Source organism: Manacus vitellinus, unplaced genomic scaffold, assembly GCF_001715985.3.
Source record: "Manacus vitellinus isolate BGI_N305 unplaced genomic scaffold, ASM171598v3 scaffold_5_pilon, whole genome shotgun sequence".
Lineage (NCBI taxonomy): Eukaryota > Metazoa > Chordata > Aves > Passeriformes > Pipridae > Manacus > Manacus vitellinus.
The window spans coordinates 42937896-42956820 of record NW_021940682.1 but is presented as its reverse complement, the minus strand read 5'-3'; the positions used below and the strand labels follow the sequence as shown (position 1 = coordinate 42956820).

Sequence of the window (18925 nt, the reverse complement as noted above, 5' to 3'; positions counted from 1 at the left end):
TTATTCCTTTCATTTCTCATTCACTTCCCTATACTTCCAATGCGAACTCTTAAAATACTTCTGGGCCAACAGGAAATAAGTGGGAAGCTAATCATCTAAAAAATTACCATATCATGAAAATATAAGACACCTGCTACAAATTATCTTTCGGTATAGTATGTGCTCTGATTCTAGCCTGTTCCTAACATTTTCAAGCCTTTCATAATAAGAACAACATGTGTGCTGAAAACATTCCAAAGACCTACAAATTGTTTTAAAGCTGTAATTAAAATTTTCAGATAGATTAAGCAGCAGGTTGAAAGGTCTCACTTTGGAGGAAAAACATAAATAAAGGAGGGAAGAATTTCTTTAGTTGTATTTTATATTACCTGATTCCTTATCTCTGTATGGATTCCTATATATTTAATACACAATCTATTAGTTACATCTGTTTCAACATGCTTATATAGTGTACATGAGGTACACATGAGGTTAAGCTTTTTTCAGACTTTTCAGAAGGAATGGTCCAAAGGCATTTACTTGCTATGAAATCAAGATAATCTTCCAGGACAAAATTCTCTTATGTGACTAACAATTTGGGGTGCCTAACATGAGCAATCTTAAAAAGAAGATTGCCCATGTTTTCTATAAACAAGCACCTCTTGAAAGAAGCCAAGTGGGGTACTCAAAGCCATTTACTCTTAAAATTTACTGTCTAACACAAAATACCATATGAAGGAGATGGAACACATGAATAAACAGAAATGCAGAGCAATGTGCTAGAACAACAAATATGCTGTTGTTCAAGAAATTACAGTGTGTTTCACCTGTAAAATATGAAATGCCCACTTTTCATCTGAAAATTTACTTCAAAGACCAGAAATGGAACAACTGACCTCTAAGAATCATGGAACAGCAACACATCAGTCCACAGTCCTTCCTCTCCACCCTTGTAAACCATGCAGAAGTCCAGCATATAATCAAGAGACTCCTGCGTGAAGCCCCTTTGTCCAAGGCACCATCTGAGGCTGGAATTTTTCTTATTTCTGCGGGTGCACACTGACATTTTCAAGGGGAGACTGGGTGGTATAGAGAAGTGGTATCACCTAGGCCCTCCCAAAGCCCCTCTTGAATACAGTCAGAGTTGGGAGTCACTTTTCAGCCCCCCTGCTCTGTGGCAATGCACTTAATTTTGTGATTCAACTGGTTACTTCCTCAGCTGAAATACTGAAGGATTCGGGTGTCAAATTTGACCAGGAGAGTAGTCATCTAGCACACACTGGTTACAGAAATACCATACTTGTAACTGCCTGCACAAACTTAACCAGGTTAACTTGAACATAAGCATCATGACAGTGTTTACTAATTACTTATTGTGTACTTTTCATAGTAATTTTCTGCACTAAAGATGAATTGAGTGCACAAATTAAGGTTTCACAGAAAACCATAAGCTTGCTAGAGCACAAAAACTGCTTCAAGGGCTCAGCTGCTCTGTATTTTTACTTTCATCAAAAATAAACAAATCATCCTAAATATCATTTTACAACCAACAAATATTTGAAATACTACCCCCAAGCTTTATAAAACCTCAGGGTTTCAGGTACAGACTTGCATACACTTTTGAAACCAGAGATCACAGATAGTTTTACTGTGTACAATTTTTATCAGCAATCTCCAAATTATGTGAGATAGCCAGAAGCTGTGAATTCAGGTCCTGAGAAACCTGAAGATGCCCAAAGTATGTTAGTGTTTGTATTTATGTAATTAATTGGTGTTATTTTTGCTTAGGGTAGCCACTAGACTGTTGGTTTTATTATCTCTTTGGTAATTTACTGTAAGTGAACCCCCACGTATTTTCTTGGATTCAAGGAGTAGCTAATAAATATCAAAACAGCTAAATCTGCTTATTCAAAATTTTTAAAACATACTAAAAATCTAGACTTTCAATTACATCACTGTAATATTCCAGTTGTTAATTTCTATGTTTCTGTGACCTTTCTTAATATATGCAACTAACTTTTCAAATGTCACACTCCTTAATGGGTCTCATTAACTTTTACACAGAACAACGCAGTGTACCCATTTATCCTCAGAGCTGACAGAAAAAAGCTGGCAAAGCATCACTTTGCTCCTATTTCCATCATTCTTTAGTACTTTTTCACAACATGAACCCATGTTTTCAAAATGGTTAAAGGCATCTCAGTCCAACTTAAACTGAGTCCAGTATTTTCTAAATATCAGATCTCTTTTGGCTCTAATACCTTTTCTTTTCTGTTAAGTTCATGCTACAATATTTTCTGCCATGACAAAGAAAAGGCATATCTGGAATCTGAGCACTGATAGCTCAGCAACAGAATCAAGTGAAAACACTGAAACAGAATAGTCTGGCTCTAGGGCCATATTCCAGCTAATGCCAAATACTAATTGCACAGCTCTTAGAGGGGAAAGAACACAAAAAAAAAACCCCACCTAAAAAACCCAAACAACTCCCTGGAACTTCTCTCCCTTAGAAATGGCTATTCCCTCATAAGAAACTTACTGTGTTGGGCTTCATACTGGGCACCATGGTGCTGTAACTGCTGACTGCGCCTGTAACAGCCCTCTCCAGCTTTCAGAGCTTGCTTGAACAGCTTCTCTGCTTCTACAATTGTTGTTGCTTCCTCTTCAGCTAAGAGAATATAGGCAGTAGCACACCTGCAAAAATATCAGAGGAAAAACCATGAGAAGGGTGCATGATGTAAAAGCTATGTGAAGACATGCAGACTGGCAAGGATGTGTTAAGTATGGAAGTAAGGAGATTTTGTCCATGTACTTTTCTGATGAACTATTTTGATGAATAAATATTCTGTCGACCAGATCGTGACTCTCATTTTTAGGTACTATATCACTCAGCCCTTGAGTAAACCTACTGACAACTGTCCCAGAAAGTAAAGTACTGTCTCACTAAGCCTACATCCCTAAAACTCCTTCTGGAAAACAAGACTAGTTTTATGCACTATTGTTTTAACACAAACTGTCTCAATTACTGTAATGGTTTGAAAAGAATCAACAGACCTATAACATTTGCCATATGCAAAGAACAGATTATAAATGTAATTGTAGAGATTAAAAAACAACAACAACAAAAACTCAACCCAACCCAAGCAAAAAAACAAAACAGAAATGTGCCCTTGCAGCAGAGCTGCACTAGGAGGAGTTTTTCCAGCAGGTCAAGGGAAGTGATCCTTATCCTTTACTCAGCCTGGTAAGGTCACACATGGATGTGCTGTGTCCAGTTCTAGGCTCCCCAGTACAAGAAGGACATGGACATACTACAGAGAGTCCAATGAAGGGCCATGAAGATGATTAGGGACTAGGGCATCTCACATATGAGAAAAGGCTCAGAGAGTTGGGACTGTTCAGTCTGGAGAAGAGAAGACATTTGGGGGGAATTTGTCAATCTTTGTAAATACGTGAAGTGAGGGGGCAAAGAGGACAGAGCCAGGCTCTTTTTAGTTGTATCTGGTGACAGGACCAGAGGCAGTGGACACAAAATGAGACACAGAAGGTTCCCCTGAACATCAGAAACACTTCTTTTACTTAAAATGTGACCGACACTGGCACAAGTTGTCCAAGGAAGTTGTGAAGTCTCCCTCCTTGGAGATATTCAAAAGCCTGTTGGACATGGTTTTGTGCAATGTGCCGTAGGTGGCCCTGTTTGAATGGAGGGGTTCAATAATGACATCCAGAGATCCCTGGCAACCTCAACCATTCTCTAATTCTATGATATCTGAGTAGAACAGGATAGTCTTAGAGCTCATTTCTGCCTTTTATGCTACATTCTCTCAGTTAAATCACTATACAAGAACAAACAATTCTTTCTCTTCTTCTGATGAAATACATGAAGGACAATCTGTAAAGCACCAGTTTATGGAATTCTAGAATACAGTAATCTCTGTCGGCAACCTAAGGGACTCTCTCCACTTTATGCACTTTAGCAACATTTATACAGTTTGCCATACCAGTAAAGCATTCCTGCACTGTTTTTGTGTTTATTGTGGGATCTCAAAATACTACACTTCTCATTGAGGAAATTAGTAACAGACTCAAAGACCAAAAGTTCCAGAAAATTAGATCATATTCTCTCATACTATGAAATGTGTATTTCAGAAGGTGTTTATGAGTCCTTTCTTTCTTGCTTCCGTTCATGATGACTGAGAAACTCAAAAGGGAACTCTTCATCTCATAAACACATATTTCATATGCTCATCAGGAGGCAACTCAATTAAAATTTTTTTATGCTGTTCCAAAGCCCATTGATATCAACAGGAAGACTTCCATTGTCATTACTGCCCTAAGGATCTTCTGGGTACCTAGGACAGAATGCAGCTGTGCTTTTTTCCTTCTATTGTAGGCCTTCCTGTGACAGGCCTGTATTCACAGTTAAAAACTGCTGTAGCAACTCTCCTGCCTTAAACTATAATCAAATGGATTTTCTAAAAGACGGGAAATAAATGTTAATGTTGTTGTCACTCACTCATTCAATTCCAAAGCTTCATGTGCTGCAGAAATTCGGGCTTGAGGGTTTCTCTCTCTCCAGGCTTTTTGCATTACTATTCAATAAACAAAAGAGAAGAGGGGCATATCAGTCATTACAGCACTAACACTGTAATCTACTGCCTTGTAACAACAGTCCAACTTATCGCAGAGCATTTCATATAGCTCAGTGATCATTCAAAAAGATACATAATGAATATGAGTTTTTGTCCCACATACTCAGCTTTTTTCTTCTTTTTATTTAATTAAACTTTTTTCAGGAGAAAATCTGGCTGAGACATCATGCTATCTGCACTGCCATGTATAGAGGTGACAAGCAGCTATTTCCTATTGGTGTAGAAGATTCCACAGGGATAGTTGGGATTCTTACTGTGTTGTTGCTTTAGATGAATGTTAAATGGAAACAACATCCAGGCTAATAAAATGACCTCACAATTAGACCACTGAGTTCAGAAAACAGGATTCATGTTTATCATATGTCAAAAAAAGCACAGTATGTTCTCCCTTGTAATTATGCCTTCAGAATGGAGCACCCAAGTATCAGTGTCCTCCCTTCCTAAGAGACAAAGAGAATTTATCTGTTCAGAGGCAAATTCTGACAATTGAAATCATTGTTGTATATTTTTAGTAGAACCAAAGTCTGCGTGTGGACTAAACAGTAAAGGCTTAATACAACTAAAGCTGCTTATACAAATTCAGCTGTAAATTGCTGTTCTCATTTTTTACAGAGCTTCTAACTACATCAGGGGATGAAACACTCAAGTTTTACATCAGCTCTCTCTCTTCTATCAGCATAGACTAAATGAGACCTGGATAATGTAACTCAATGTACTACACTGCAGTTGAAGGCAAATTAAGCTATACATGTTGGAAGCCACTGCAAGAAACAGGAGAAAAAACCCAATCCTTTACACTTGCAAATGGTACCTTGAATGACTCCAGCAAGATAGCAGAACAAAGCAACATAAACTAGATAGTTTATATATATAGACACTTGTTCATGTCTAGAATTCTATAAATTCAACAGCAATGGCTTTCCAGGCATGATCAAGCTTTTGCCTTTCCTTATCTAGCCAAAAGAACGGATGTCTGACTGCGTTTCTCTTGCATCAGTTTAAAGCAATCATTAAGCTATTAGCCAAAACAGTTGTTCACAAGGTCTCTTACTAGCATCTGCAGGCCGTAAATGATCTGTGTCACATGTAAAGAATGTCTGATGGTCCTGTGCTGAAAGATTCATATCGTAGTAAGTCAAAGGTTCTCTCCCTGTTACCCATGTATACCTGCAAACATGCCAAAGAGATATTTTGATTAGTGAGGTCACACTTGGCAAAACAAATCTAGACAAGAATCCTAGATCTTAGAGATGGGCAAAGCCAACTAAGTTCACTTGGCCAATCTCTTAACCAATACACTTTGCATTTCACTGTATTAGGATGGAGCAACAGTAGTCAAACCTAAGCTAATGAGGATGTTGAAAAGTACACACTGGAAATTGGTAACACATATATTCAAACATCAGGACTACATGAAACCTACACCTAATCAATTAGGTTGTTTGCTATAACTGATTTGAACAGGATTGCTGTATTAACAGTACCAACTACACCACACTTATGATTTTCCATGTTTTTTTTATAAGGTCACAAAAAACTGCAGAAATAACAAGTGCATCAGCATGAATTTAAATTCCTTTTCATTCAGAAACATTTTACGAATTACAGAAAAATCTGGCATGGGTGCATGTATCCACAGTTGGTTTTGTTTTTCCATCTCTGAGTTACATTAATGGAAAAGTACAGTTAAGCTCCTTAACCCAGTACTGTGCCTGAAAACTGTAACATCGTAGCACTTACCGATTATATTCAGCTCCTCTGAACAGATTTAAAGGATTTCGCCAGACTTTGCATTCTGTAAGAAATCGAAACACATAGTAATGAACCTCTCCCAAATTACAATGGTACTTGATGTTTATCAAAAACATCAGTTAACATATAATGAGTCCTATCAAATGATTCATTTTTTCTAGGTGAAAATTGAAAAAAATCAACAAGAGCATTGAGATTCAGGCAACCAGACTGTTCTCCCTTTCTTAAATAATAATTTAATTATAAATTAGTGTCAACAAATGCAATCATTCCAGACAAATAACCACTAACAAAGCCCCAAATGTCAGATGAAAAGATAATATTGATTAGTGCCAGGACTCACATTTACCATAATGCAGAACTGAGTTATTACACTGAAAAATAGCAATTAACTCAGTCCCTACAGACTTGTTATTTCTTCAGGAAAACATCACTGTCCAGTTAACGTTGTAAATCACTGAGGATCTCAGCTACAGTTGCCAAATTTAATTCCTCCTCACAGCTCGTGAAGTAAAAATCCATGGAAACATCTGCTGTTCTTACTTAAGTTATAAGCAGATGCTGAAGCTGACTGGCAGAGAAAAGTTCACTGCATTGCAAAGGTTTGGGAACATTAAGAGCATTTTATAAATTTCCCTCAGGGGGAAAAATTGTGAATTCTTCGCACTACAAGAAGTAATAGAACTGAAAATCCACAAGAATGTAATTTAAAGCAGAACTAAAAAAATATAATCAATATCTATAGCTTTTGAAATGGTGAGGTCTCGAGTCTGGCTTTTCCTTTAATTTAACACCAGATTTATTCTCTTAATTTCAACAAAGACAATTCATTGACTCCAGTGAAGGTGAGACCAGAATTAAACATAGTACTTGTATAAGGACTCACTGAGAGGCAGCATACCATTCTACCACAGATTTGCTACTGGATGACACCTCACATGGTGCTCTGCAAAATCTCATCAGTAGCACTGGCCCTCCAGCATTTCACCAGCTGCTTTCCACTAACAAAAGTCAATCAGCACATTTTTCCCCATAAAATTTTGTGGTATCATTTCTAAAGGGATCACAACATTAGTTTTCTGGTAGACTTAGAAGGCTATCTTTATGGTAAGTATATGCCTGTTCTCTTTATGCCTGTTCCATTAAAGAATGAGACAGAAATACTGAACGGCAAGCCAAGCCCTTCTCTTTTCTCATGGACATAGCTCCCACTTCTGCGTATGAGGCTACAGTGGCATGGACAGAAAGCATATTACATAAATTATTTGCAGCAACATAAGGACACCTTCAGCTACACAAAAACTAGTCAAGTGGCATAGGAGGTGGGCCCTCAGTTTGCTGCCTACAGCACCCATAAAGTGTATAAAACAGACCACAGGAATAGGCAGACTTCGGGCAAGAGTAACTGCATTCGTTATACACCTCTATCTTTACACTACCCACTTCAGCAAGCAGCTAATATTAGAAAGTTCCACTGGTTTACTCAGCAGAAGTGCTTGATCGACATTCAGCTGCTCTGCTGTGCAGCCAGAGGGTATGGCTGCTTGACAAGCTTCAGCTCGACAGTTTTTACATCATATGACTTTCAAATCATTGTAAATATTAAATCAACATGAGACTTCTCAGTTCCAGAGGTATAATTCAATGGCTTGACTTATTTTGTTTGCAACCAACAAGATTAGGTGACAACTATTTGATTGCAGTGACATCATTTCTTTCATCTTACTTAAATTCAAGTGGCTATGCTTTATCCAAAGTATGCGGTATTTTGGCACTGTAGCAGGGGAAAGGTTGAACTGGGCAACAAAAAGGGGAGGTGAAGAAGGGCTTTTATTACCACCTCCACATCTTGGGGGTGGTTTGGCATCTGCCTGGCTAGTTAAACATGGTGTGCTCTTGTTTCTTTCATCTTGGTATCGGCTAACATGCCGGCCAGTACAACATTCGTGTGATCTTTCTAAAGAACAAAGGTATTAACTGCAACTTTCTACCACAGTCAAACATCTACATAGGAAAACATGGTGAGCCAAAAGAAAAAGCCACCTTGACCTTGTTGGATAGTGAAAGAAATATCCCAGTCTTGATGCACGTTAAACTGAAAAGGTTGCCTTTTCCATTACCCTACAAACTAATAATATAACTATGTTATTTTAACCTTTCAGATACTTGTACCATGATCATGTTTTGAGCACTGATATCTTTCTTAAGGTATGAATAACAGGCTATCCGTAGATATACTTTCCAGAGACTAAGAGTCCCAGCTCAGTGCCAATGCACTGAAAGCAAATGCACTCCTTGACTATTTCTTTATATCAGAAAAGCCAAGATGCTTGGGTGAACCTCCTTAGTCAAAATACTGTGCCTTCTGCTTTAAAATTATGGGAGTTATTTCAGAGCTGCTGAAGTGTGACTGAGCACACTGATGAGTGCACACAGGTGTTTCCAAGCCATCCTATTGCTTTCTGCCAGTTCACCCAAATCTAATATCCTGGACCATGCAGTGCTGCTATTCACAGCCTCTCCTCAGATGGGAATGACAACAGCTGAATTTGCTGTGATATATGGAGGATTCCCTAAGGAGAAGTACCCTGTAGAGAACAAGGTTTTTTGAGGCCACCAATTTTATTTAACATGTGAGTTCAAAGCTAATTTTTGTTTGTTTGTTGTCACGCACACTGAAGAGCAGAAATAAAATTTGTTAGGTACAGACATAGGCATCTCAGCTGCTGAACAATGTTTTCTACATAACTGCTTTTTTTCTTTTCATTCATTTTTCTTCACTGACTAATTCTGTCCTAAAAGCCTGCAGAGGAAATGGATTTAATAAAATTGCAATTGATTCTAGGGGCACATCCCTAATGAAAGCTGAATTAATTTCCAATATTAAGATTATGGCCTGTATACCAAGCTAGGGCTGAAAAAGGTAAGCTTTGTTTTACAGAGGAGGAACACAAGCCAAGATGCTCCTGCCCTAACTTTAACAGTGAGTATCTCCAACTCAAGGCAGAAGCAATAGCATTTCAGCATCTTCATCACTCATGGGCTAATTTTTCAATTCATTCTCCCCAGGTAGCTGAGTCACCTAAGTAGGGAGACAAGTTCCCCTGAGACTCCTTCAGTCCATAAAGATCAGTGCTTGGGGAACTGATTTGTTTTAGGCAGGATGGCCTGTCTCTCAGAGAAAGCATCCCCCAGGCAACTTGGCACCCAACTCGAAGTGCCTCAGGCCTGAATGGCTTAAGGTCAGACACCTTCACTCCTTGCACTGAAAGTTGTAGGAGCTCTGAATGCCTGGAAGATCATAAAAATTGAGCCCCACATGCCTGAAATGATGCCTCCTAAACTGGAGGCCTTTTTTTAAAACCTGACTATGTCAGGACTTGCCTAAATTCACAAATCAAATTGGTAGCAGAGTCAGGAACACAACAAGCCCTCAAGCTATTGAAAGTCACTATGCTTCCTATTACTGAAGTGAAATCCAATTGTTGTTTACATACTGCTTACATTATTTAAAAAACAAAGTAATGCAAAACCAGATGGGCATTCTAACATCTCTGCCTGATTTTAATTTTTTTTTACAACTTTGTTATTACTCAAAACTATTTCAATACAAATACTATGTGCCTCTAGAATCACAGAATCGATCAGATTGGAACGGACCCCAGCGGGTAACCTGGTTCAACCTCCCTGCTCAAGTAGGGTCATCCTAGAGCACATGGCACAGGATTACATCCAGACAGTTCTTGAATATCTCCAGTGAGGAGATTCCACAACCTCCCTGGGCAATCTGTTCCACTGTGTGGTCACCTGCACAGTAAACTTTCTCCTCCTATTCAAGTGGAACTTTCTATTCATCAGTTTCTGCCCATTGCCTCTTGTCCTATTGCTTGGCACCACCGAGAGACAAAAGCCTGGCTCCATCCTTCTGTCACCCTCCCTTCAGACACATAGATATTGATGACGTCCTCTCTCACTCGTCTCTTCTTGAGGTCGAACAAGCCCAACGCCCTCAGCCTTTCCTCGCTAAGAGATGCTCCATTCCCTTAATCATCTTTGTGGCCCTCCGCTGGATAAACGGTGCTGCAGAAAGGGCACGTGGAATTTAGCAGGGCTTTCAGAACAAGGGCGGAAATAAATGCATCAGCCACGCAGCCCGAGCAATACGCACTGCACGAACTTGGAAAGATGCAACTTGCGATTAATGAAGCAGCTTTGCCTTTTGTTTGACAACAGCACAAGTGTAAAGGAAGCCGTTCGTGGTCCCGCTCACCGGAGACGCTCTGCCGGTTCGCGTCCGCGTCCCCGCCGGCGGCGCTGGCGGCGCTGGGCGCGCTGTTGTCCACCCCGCCCAGCAGGGGGCGCAGGTGGCTCACCGAGACCTGCTCGATGAAGGACGTGCCGTACTTGCGGAAGTACCACCACTCGAAGATCTGCAACGGAGACACCGTCACACGCGCCGCCTCGCCGCCCTCCGCCCCTCCTCCTCGCCCCCCGTTCCCCACTCCCGCTCCCTCGCCCTTGCATCCCGCTCCCGCCCCAGCCCGAGGGGAAGCGGCAGCTCCAGCCACCGCGCGCCCCTCCTCGCACATCCCGAGGGAGGCACCTGCCCGCGTCACCCCTGCCCGAGGGTGCCGAGGTTAACCGGGAGGTTCAGTGTGATCCACGTTTAGGTGGGGAGTCTCAAATCTTGTCATCTTGTCAGTGCATTTTTTTTTTTTAACCTCAAAGAACCTTACGTCAGGTTATTTCTTTTTTAAAGGCGTTTAAAATCGTTAGGACCCTTCCTTTAAACTGACTTCTGGGAAAAAAAAAAAAAAAAAAAAAAACCCCAAACTCCATGCTGCTCGACATCAGCCACGCCGATGCCATGGTGCAGTCAGGAGTGAACCCGCCTCGTCATTCCCCAGCTCCCTCTGCAGTCCAGGGAACGTGAGGAAAAGAAGGTTTGCTTGTTTCCCCAGTAAATGCTTCCAAAGGAATTCACTGAGTTTGATAAAAAAAAATGTTACAAATTACAAACGAACTCCAGGAAGCTGAATACTTTTAGGATTTCCCCCCCCTCAGCTGAACTGTGTTTTGTTTGGCTGACTTAGGCTGATCCAGAATTCATTTGATTTTCAGGCTTTTGGTTCAGCTAGCAAATCAGAAAACAGAATTAGTTATAGAGCTTTACTTGGAAAATCATTTCACAGCCTAAAAGAACTCCTTATAATTGCAATTATACACATAAATATATATCTGTGCTATTTTCACCAAAAAAGTGATATTATTCAGTAAGAATACACATATTTCAGGAAACCACATAAACCTGGAAATGAAGACTATTTCATACAAATATAGAAAAGGTTGCGACTGTAAAAATTATATAGGAACACACGCTTCTAATGAATAGGAAAATTGTACCTGAATCATCACCCAAACATCTACATACCAATTGAAAAAAAAAAAGCAAATCTATGGAGTTTTGAGAAATTTGGAGGTACTTTGTATATTGATTGCACTAGAAATTGTGAATGAGCAATCTCTGACCTTTCTATATTACTCGATGTCTCCATTTGTCTCCGATGTCTCCAGTGCTGAAAGCATTGACAAAATCTCTTCCAAAAAAAGTTTCTTTATTGATTCTTACTACAATCAGCAACAAGCAAAAGGATTGCTTTTACATCTTCAACACCATCAGCATGCTGTAGGGCAGGTTCTGGAGCACCAGACAGGAGCCAGAAGGCTCTGGAAGGCCTCTTAGAGGTCTACCTGCTGTAGAGAGATTCAAGCTGGGCTCCACACTCTCCCTCCCACAATATTTTTTAGACTACATCTAACAAGCTTCATACTTTCTCTGAGAGAAAGGGGAAAAAAACGGTTTTCCAAAATGTGCTAATAAATTCCTGCTCATTATTTCAATCATGATCAGCTTTTAGATGGAAAGTCAGTAAAACTCAGAGGGGGAGTGAGTAGTACAAAAGCATGCTTGAGCCCACTCACCCTGCACAATGTATATGTATACCAGGTGGAAAGCCATCACACTGAATTTCAGTGAAACTGAGGGGACAGTCACAAAGAACTATATATATATATTTATATCTATCTATCTATATCTATCTATCTATATATATATATACGTGGTCACTGTTACAGTTCAGCTGAGTGACAGGAACTTGCTAAAATATGTGACACAGCTGTAAGTCTTCCTCCCCAGACTTAAAAAGACATTAATTACTTTAAAAAATTGCATTAAAGCTCATAAATTGTTTAAGGCAGCTTTGAAAAATATTTGCTCTGTTGAGTGAATCCAGTGCCAGGAAATATCAGACAGATCTCAATGCATACAGTCTCTTAGAAATTAAAGCCATAAATCATCATAAGCCTTTGCTTGGAGTGATTTGTTCAGCGTGTATGAGGAGGTAATTTGTATTCTGGTACTTAAAACAATAAATTCTCTTTGCAGAATTTTTGCACCTTTCTCAGACAGTGTCAGCTGGTTTGAAACCTATAAATCAAATTTGACTTTTAACTGCATCATCCAATTTGAAAGCAACATGAAGTCAACCATCTTGACAATTCAGCAGATGAGAGATCATCTGGCAGAATAATAGCTGAATATAAGGATTAATTACCCATTGACAGGTATCTGAGTTAGAGAGCAAATTAATCAGAAAGATCCTTTCTGCACCACTTCTGAAAGAAAAGGCAACCTCATTTCTGTCATATACATACAGTAAGAGGGGAGCTCAACTTCAGAGATCTCCTCCCCTTCACAGCAGCGGCAAACTTCTTGGGGCTCTTTCTAGTTGGTGCCTGTGCTCTCAAACTGAAACAGGGTCAAACATCTCCAAACCCTCGAGGGATTTTTGGGACCATTATGTTCACAAAGGCCAAGTTAAAACCCTGTTCTGAAAATTTCCAGCTTTGTGTATTTAGAAATGCAAATTAGAATATTTGATTTTTAATCTGGTATAGGTATTGCTTAATGTAAGAGTATTTGATTTTGGAAATGTTGTCTTTTTAATGCATTTCAAAAACTTGCTTTGGACTTTTTTTTTGCTTTTGCTTCTCTGTGCAGGTGCTTCTCTTCCCCTGTGCAATGAAAACATTACAGTTGTCCTCTTTCTTATCTCTGCTCTCACATACAAACAATCCCAGATAATGTTATCTATCTCTGTAGCAACAAATCTATTCTGCATCACTTGGTTATCTGATCTTCCTGCCTGGTTTTTCAGAACAGATACTCCATCATAAATGCATCAGTTCACAAGGGATGTTTTTGATGGTGGTTCTCACTGAACCAATGCGTGATTCTATCTGTAATTTGAATTATGCTTTTCTGTTTATCATATCTGAGACAGGCATCCTCTCTTAGAGAGAACTCTCTCTGTCATCCTCTCCTAGTGTATGTGTGTGTATGGAGTCTTCAACAGAAGCAGTAAAGGATTTTGTTTGCTGGCAACTTCCACAGCTCAGATTTCTCTTTCAGGCTCGTAATGAGTCTTCCAGGTCTCAGAGGAGTAAGATTCGGAGTACTCTTCTAACAGCAGTGGTGGTAACAACTGATCTAATGGATTTAAATGAAACTTACTCTCTGGAGGAACAGCATAATGCTGGCAGAACTTGATTCCATGGTTAAGTCTATTTTATAAATACAATGGGACCACAGCACAGGTTTGGCTGGCTCAAGTCATCCATGCTGTTTGTTTGCTTGCACACTGCCTGGCCTGTGTCAACTCTCCCAGGTAATGACTGCACATGTTCTAGGGATATTACAGCCCAGGGGCTATATCCAGTAGACAGTATGGAAAAGATTATCCTGTCTTGAGAGGCAAGAGTGTTTATCCATATGACTGTGACTACACAATGCTACTTGCCTTCCGACACAGAAAGCCCCTAGTCTACTTTATTTAGCTGTTACAGGTAGCCACTGACTCAAGCAGGTCCTCCGTCCTGCCCAGCCTGGATCTAGGAAATAGTCAATATATCTCTGACCACGCTCAGTGTCCTTAATGACAGTCTTGAAGGATATGCAGCCCCATTCCTTCTGGATGAAGTACACACATTCATCATCCTCTTAGACTCTGCTCCTGGCCCACTTGTCTTATTCAAAGAGTCAGCAGGAGAAGATACATGCAGTGCTAATGAGCAGCTTATTCAAAATAAATAGCTATTTACTTCATCTACCTCTAAAAATACAAAAATGGGAAAGAAAATAATATATTGCCTTGACTAAGTATAGTACTTCTCTCAACACTGTGTAGACCCCAGCTAGTTACGATACCCTTCTCTGTGGCCTGGGTTATAGCCTGCCTTCTGACAGATCCTTCCTCTCTCATTTGCTCCTTGGCATGGGTTTCCAATTTCTTAGGAACTCCCTATGATGATTCTGCCCTTCCTGACCTAAGCCTTCTCTGCCAGAGCAGAAACTTTGAACAATTACCATGTATTGCTTTTCAGCCATCAAATGCTGTTCCTGCACACTTGTCAGACTTTCAGAGTGTCTGTGGCAACACCCAGAACTCAGTCACCTTTCTGCCCCTCTGCAGCAGACTACACAAAGGTAATGAAACAAGAAGAACAATTAATATCTACAGAAAATAAGACAAGTCCTTCTGTGTCACTCAGGTCCACACTCAGACTTCCTGTAGTAGTACCACTGGCTACAAAAGGCTGGGACTCTCACACACTATACACATTCTCAGGTAGTAGCAGACAGCCCAGATACTCAATGCTAGGCAGAGTGTAGACTCAGAACTCATGCTCTGCCTTTGTAGACTGGCTTCCTAATTGTCGTATCTGAATGACCTGGTGTTTGTTCATTGCAGAATGCTTCTCATTCTCTAGCAGAAGACTCTCATTACTGTTGCAAGCTCTGAAGTAGAATAACAAGGCTTTCTTGGTGGAGATTCAAGTCTGAGGTTCTTCCACCTGTGCTTTGTTAGAACCAAGACTCCATCAGTTTGCAGTTCAAGTGCCACCCAAGACTGCTGACCAACTTTCACTGGTGATAACTGTACGTTAAATATGTGGCTTTATTTAGAAATCTTAGTGGCATTTACACAGTTCCAGTTCACAGCATTTACTGGACGTCAGCTGTGTTTCATGACAGTTTTATTGCCCTACCTGTGGAAAACCTCAGCCTTCCAGACACTGAATACAATGCAGCTCATTGTATTCGGAGACAGAACACTATATTTTACTGGATTAAAAGTAACTGTGGTGGAACCAAGTTTCCGATACAGTATTTCTGATGCAACTTTGGACTAAATCTTGTTCCTATTTTTAATGTCTACAATAGTGCAAGGATGAAGTGAATATATGCTAAATTGTTAACTTTAAACTATGTGCTGTAGTCAAGTAATTACAGAGAAAGCTTGAGATAGAAAAGTATTTTCTGTATGGTTCTGAGCTATAAGAAAAAAGGTCTGAAATCCTTGCTTCAGTTAAGTCACATTGCCTACAGCAAGGCCAGAATTTTACCTAAAGAATTAAAGTAAGAGACAAAATAAGATGGGAGTGTAGTGTTTTGCGAAGGAGTCATGTAGCATACGATTGCCCAAGGCTGAATTTTACAGTCATTGTTTCAGGACCCAAACATGACTTAGGAAAAGCAATCACTTTCCCATCAGTTACCACACTTAAGAAGAGATGGAATTTTCCATCATTTATAACCTGCAGTGCTGTGATTTCTCCTTCAGATTAGGAATTGCAGCCAACTGATAATGGAAAAAAATCTGCCAGCCCATATGGTGGAAAATTCCAAGAAATATTAGTACATTTAGTCTAAAAAATACCCCAGTGATGTAGATTTGGAAGGAGAATGTTTATTTTATAGCAGAGTTTCACTTAATACCATTAGTAGCACTAAGGATCCTTTAGAACTGAGGATGCTGTGTAGTCTGACACAAGTGGCAATGCAGGCAATTCATGATGTTACTGGGCCACGGGTTAACAGCAAGGTTAAGAAATAATCTGAAGCACCACTAGGCTGTAGAACATAATCAGAACTAGAATGTATTCAGCTGTCATTTCTGATGTGTGGTCTGTTCAACTTGCAGTTTCTTCTTTCCATGATGATGTCTGCTTAGTTCCTTTTCCATTATCAAGTTTACAAACAACACATTTCTCTCAGCAATGACAGTGGTCCCTACAGTCTGGGGTTCCTGAATGTTACCTGCCTGGCCTACACATCTTTTTCACACTTCGGATGGTGGCATGTGAAAAGCAGACAACAACTGATAGCAGTAGTGAAGATACACAAAAGAAGACTTTCAGTCTTTGTTCGATCTGTGTCTACACCTCCATCAACTCACTGTTCCTTCATCTTGTTCATAATGGAGTTTCTCATGCAACACCAAGTGATTTCTTTTGATTAAGGCTCACTCAGTCTGATCTCTTCTTGAAAGGCTTCTATTGGTACCCTTTTACCCCTTCTTCATATGAGTGTCTTTAAGACTCCTTGCCACTTTCTTCTTGTCCTCTCCATCAAAATTAGAAATTTCTTCCTCACAAGTCATTTACTTCTGAGCTAAGTCCTCAGAAACTGCCTTCACAACTACAGTATAAAAAAAATGTTCCTAGATTTGCAATCATGATATACACAGAATTTAGCTCTAGATAAATTAGTCTCTCTTCAGGGTTTTATTCCTGTTTGATTCTGTGAGGTAATTCAATAGGGCACAAACTGTCTTTGTCTCGCCACCTCCTCCTACTGTCTTTGCTCTCTAGCAACAAATAAGGAATTGTGCTGTGAAACCCATGTTATTTCTCTCATTCCTTCTCATCTTGGTGGTGGGGCCCAGCATTTTCTTCTTTCTGAGTGACAGTACTGAATGTAGCATTCAGTATTTTCCCTCCAGGCATTTGAATGAGTCGTGCTGAACTGAATCCAAGTCTTACAGGTCTGGCTGCTGCTAGTATTCTGAAAGTTCTGTTGGTCCCTCTGGAGTACTGTCCTGTGCTTTGGGGCTCAATCCACACAAGAATGATGAATGCCCAAGGTGCAGACATTAGGTAATTGCCTTCTGCTATGAGGAAACCCAGAGCAAGGCACAGCAACAGTGCAGAAATCATCTAAGTGATGAGAGTCTCACAGGCATTAAGTAGTCAAAGATGCTGTTTGTTTGTCTACATCAGCTACAGGAAGTGAGAGGTGTGTATTTCCCACACCAAACTGACAATGTTTAGTTAAGATTCTAGTTGCTTTCAGGTTTCTCTGAGATCAGGAGATCTGAGGTGATGTGAACTAGCCCCTAGCCATGTCTCCCTCTTTCCTCTCTTCACTTATCACTACAGTAACTTTCACATGGTCTCATTGGTCCCTCAATTTCAGTTAGGTGTGGTGACGGAGGGTCTGCAGCTTCTATCCAGCAGATTTTAAAAGTGTACAACTTGTTTATAAGACAAAAGACCTAAGACCGATTGAACAAACAAGACTAAAACAAAGACAACCTTTCCCTGAGGAGGGGAAGTGGAAAGGGTGGGGCTGATTTCTTCTCCCAGGTATCCAGAGACAGGTCACGTGGGAATGGTTCAAAGCTGTGGCAGGGCAGGATCAGACTGGACATCAGGAAGAATTTCTTTATGAGAGGGTGGTCAAACACTGGAAAAGGCTTCCTAGAGAGGTGGTGGATGCCCCAAGCACATCAGTGTCTAAGAGGCTTTTGCAGAATGTCCTCAGTAACATGCTTTAACTTTTGGTCAGCCCTGAAGTGGTCAGGCAGCTGGACTAGATGATCATTCTATTCTGTTCTGTTCCGTGCTGTGCCGTGCTATACTATTCATCTGTGTAAGTAGTAAGCCAACTCTTGGCAGCGAGGAAACAAGAACAGCCTAGTATAAGCATAATAGCCAATGTACACCGTGTGGATTCTTAGATTTTTTATTTCCATTTGTTTCTATGAAGACATTTAATAAAATTCAGTGCAAATACTCCACTCCTGCTTTGCACTGTAATGGTATTATGATTCACTCCACTGCATCAATTTGCACAAAAGAAGCCCTCAGGGATTAAATATGGGAGAAAGGGGGTTTAAATGGTTTAAAAATATTCTACAGACATTTAAGCAAATAGGCAGATATGTACTGGGAAAGATTCTAAGAAGGGAAGAACTGAAATAATCATCCCTTGGAATCCTGGCACCAGAACTGGTATTTCTCTAATAAGTCCTGCTGTAACTTTCTGAAAGGACCATGCAAAGCTGAAATAGTTGGTACCTCTCCTCCTCTTCCTTTTACTGGCCTTTTTCATTTCTGTAGTACTTGTCGAGGGAAGCACTTAATGTGCAAATACTTGTTATGAATTACTTTAGGGTTGTTAGTGGGTAACATTGTTCTTCAAGACTTTTTTTTCTTCAAAGACACAGATCTGAAATATTTTCTCCTCTCTTTCCTTTTTGTTCCCACGGAAAAAGAAGTACAAATAAAGACAAATTTTATGTGCTGCAGAAGTATAAGTTTAAGGAAAAAACAAAGACACCTATTAATTTGCATAAAGCCCAAAATACCATTCTGGATATCTAAATCAAACTGTAAAGTCATATTAATACATCTAGTAC

At 40.0% G+C, this 18925-nt stretch overlaps 1 protein-coding gene across 3 annotated transcripts in view; it reads right to left on the bottom strand.

Moving 5' to 3' along the window:
* The window catches only part of ST7 (suppression of tumorigenicity 7), a 143754-nt gene that overhangs the window by 45687 nt on the left and 79142 nt on the right, over positions 1-18925 (bottom strand). For all 3 annotated transcript variants that reach the window (XM_008932473.3, XM_018080577.2, XM_018080578.1), the window contains exons 3-7: positions 10654-10813; positions 6372-6426; positions 5683-5798; positions 4496-4571; positions 2519-2673 (exon numbers count right to left, since the gene is read on the bottom strand). In XM_008932473.3, the coding sequence (XP_008930721.2) occupies positions 2519-2673; positions 4496-4571; positions 5683-5798; positions 6372-6426; positions 10654-10813 (562 nt within the window). The remainder of the gene's footprint in view (positions 1-2518; positions 2674-4495; positions 4572-5682; positions 5799-6371; positions 6427-10653; positions 10814-18925) is intronic.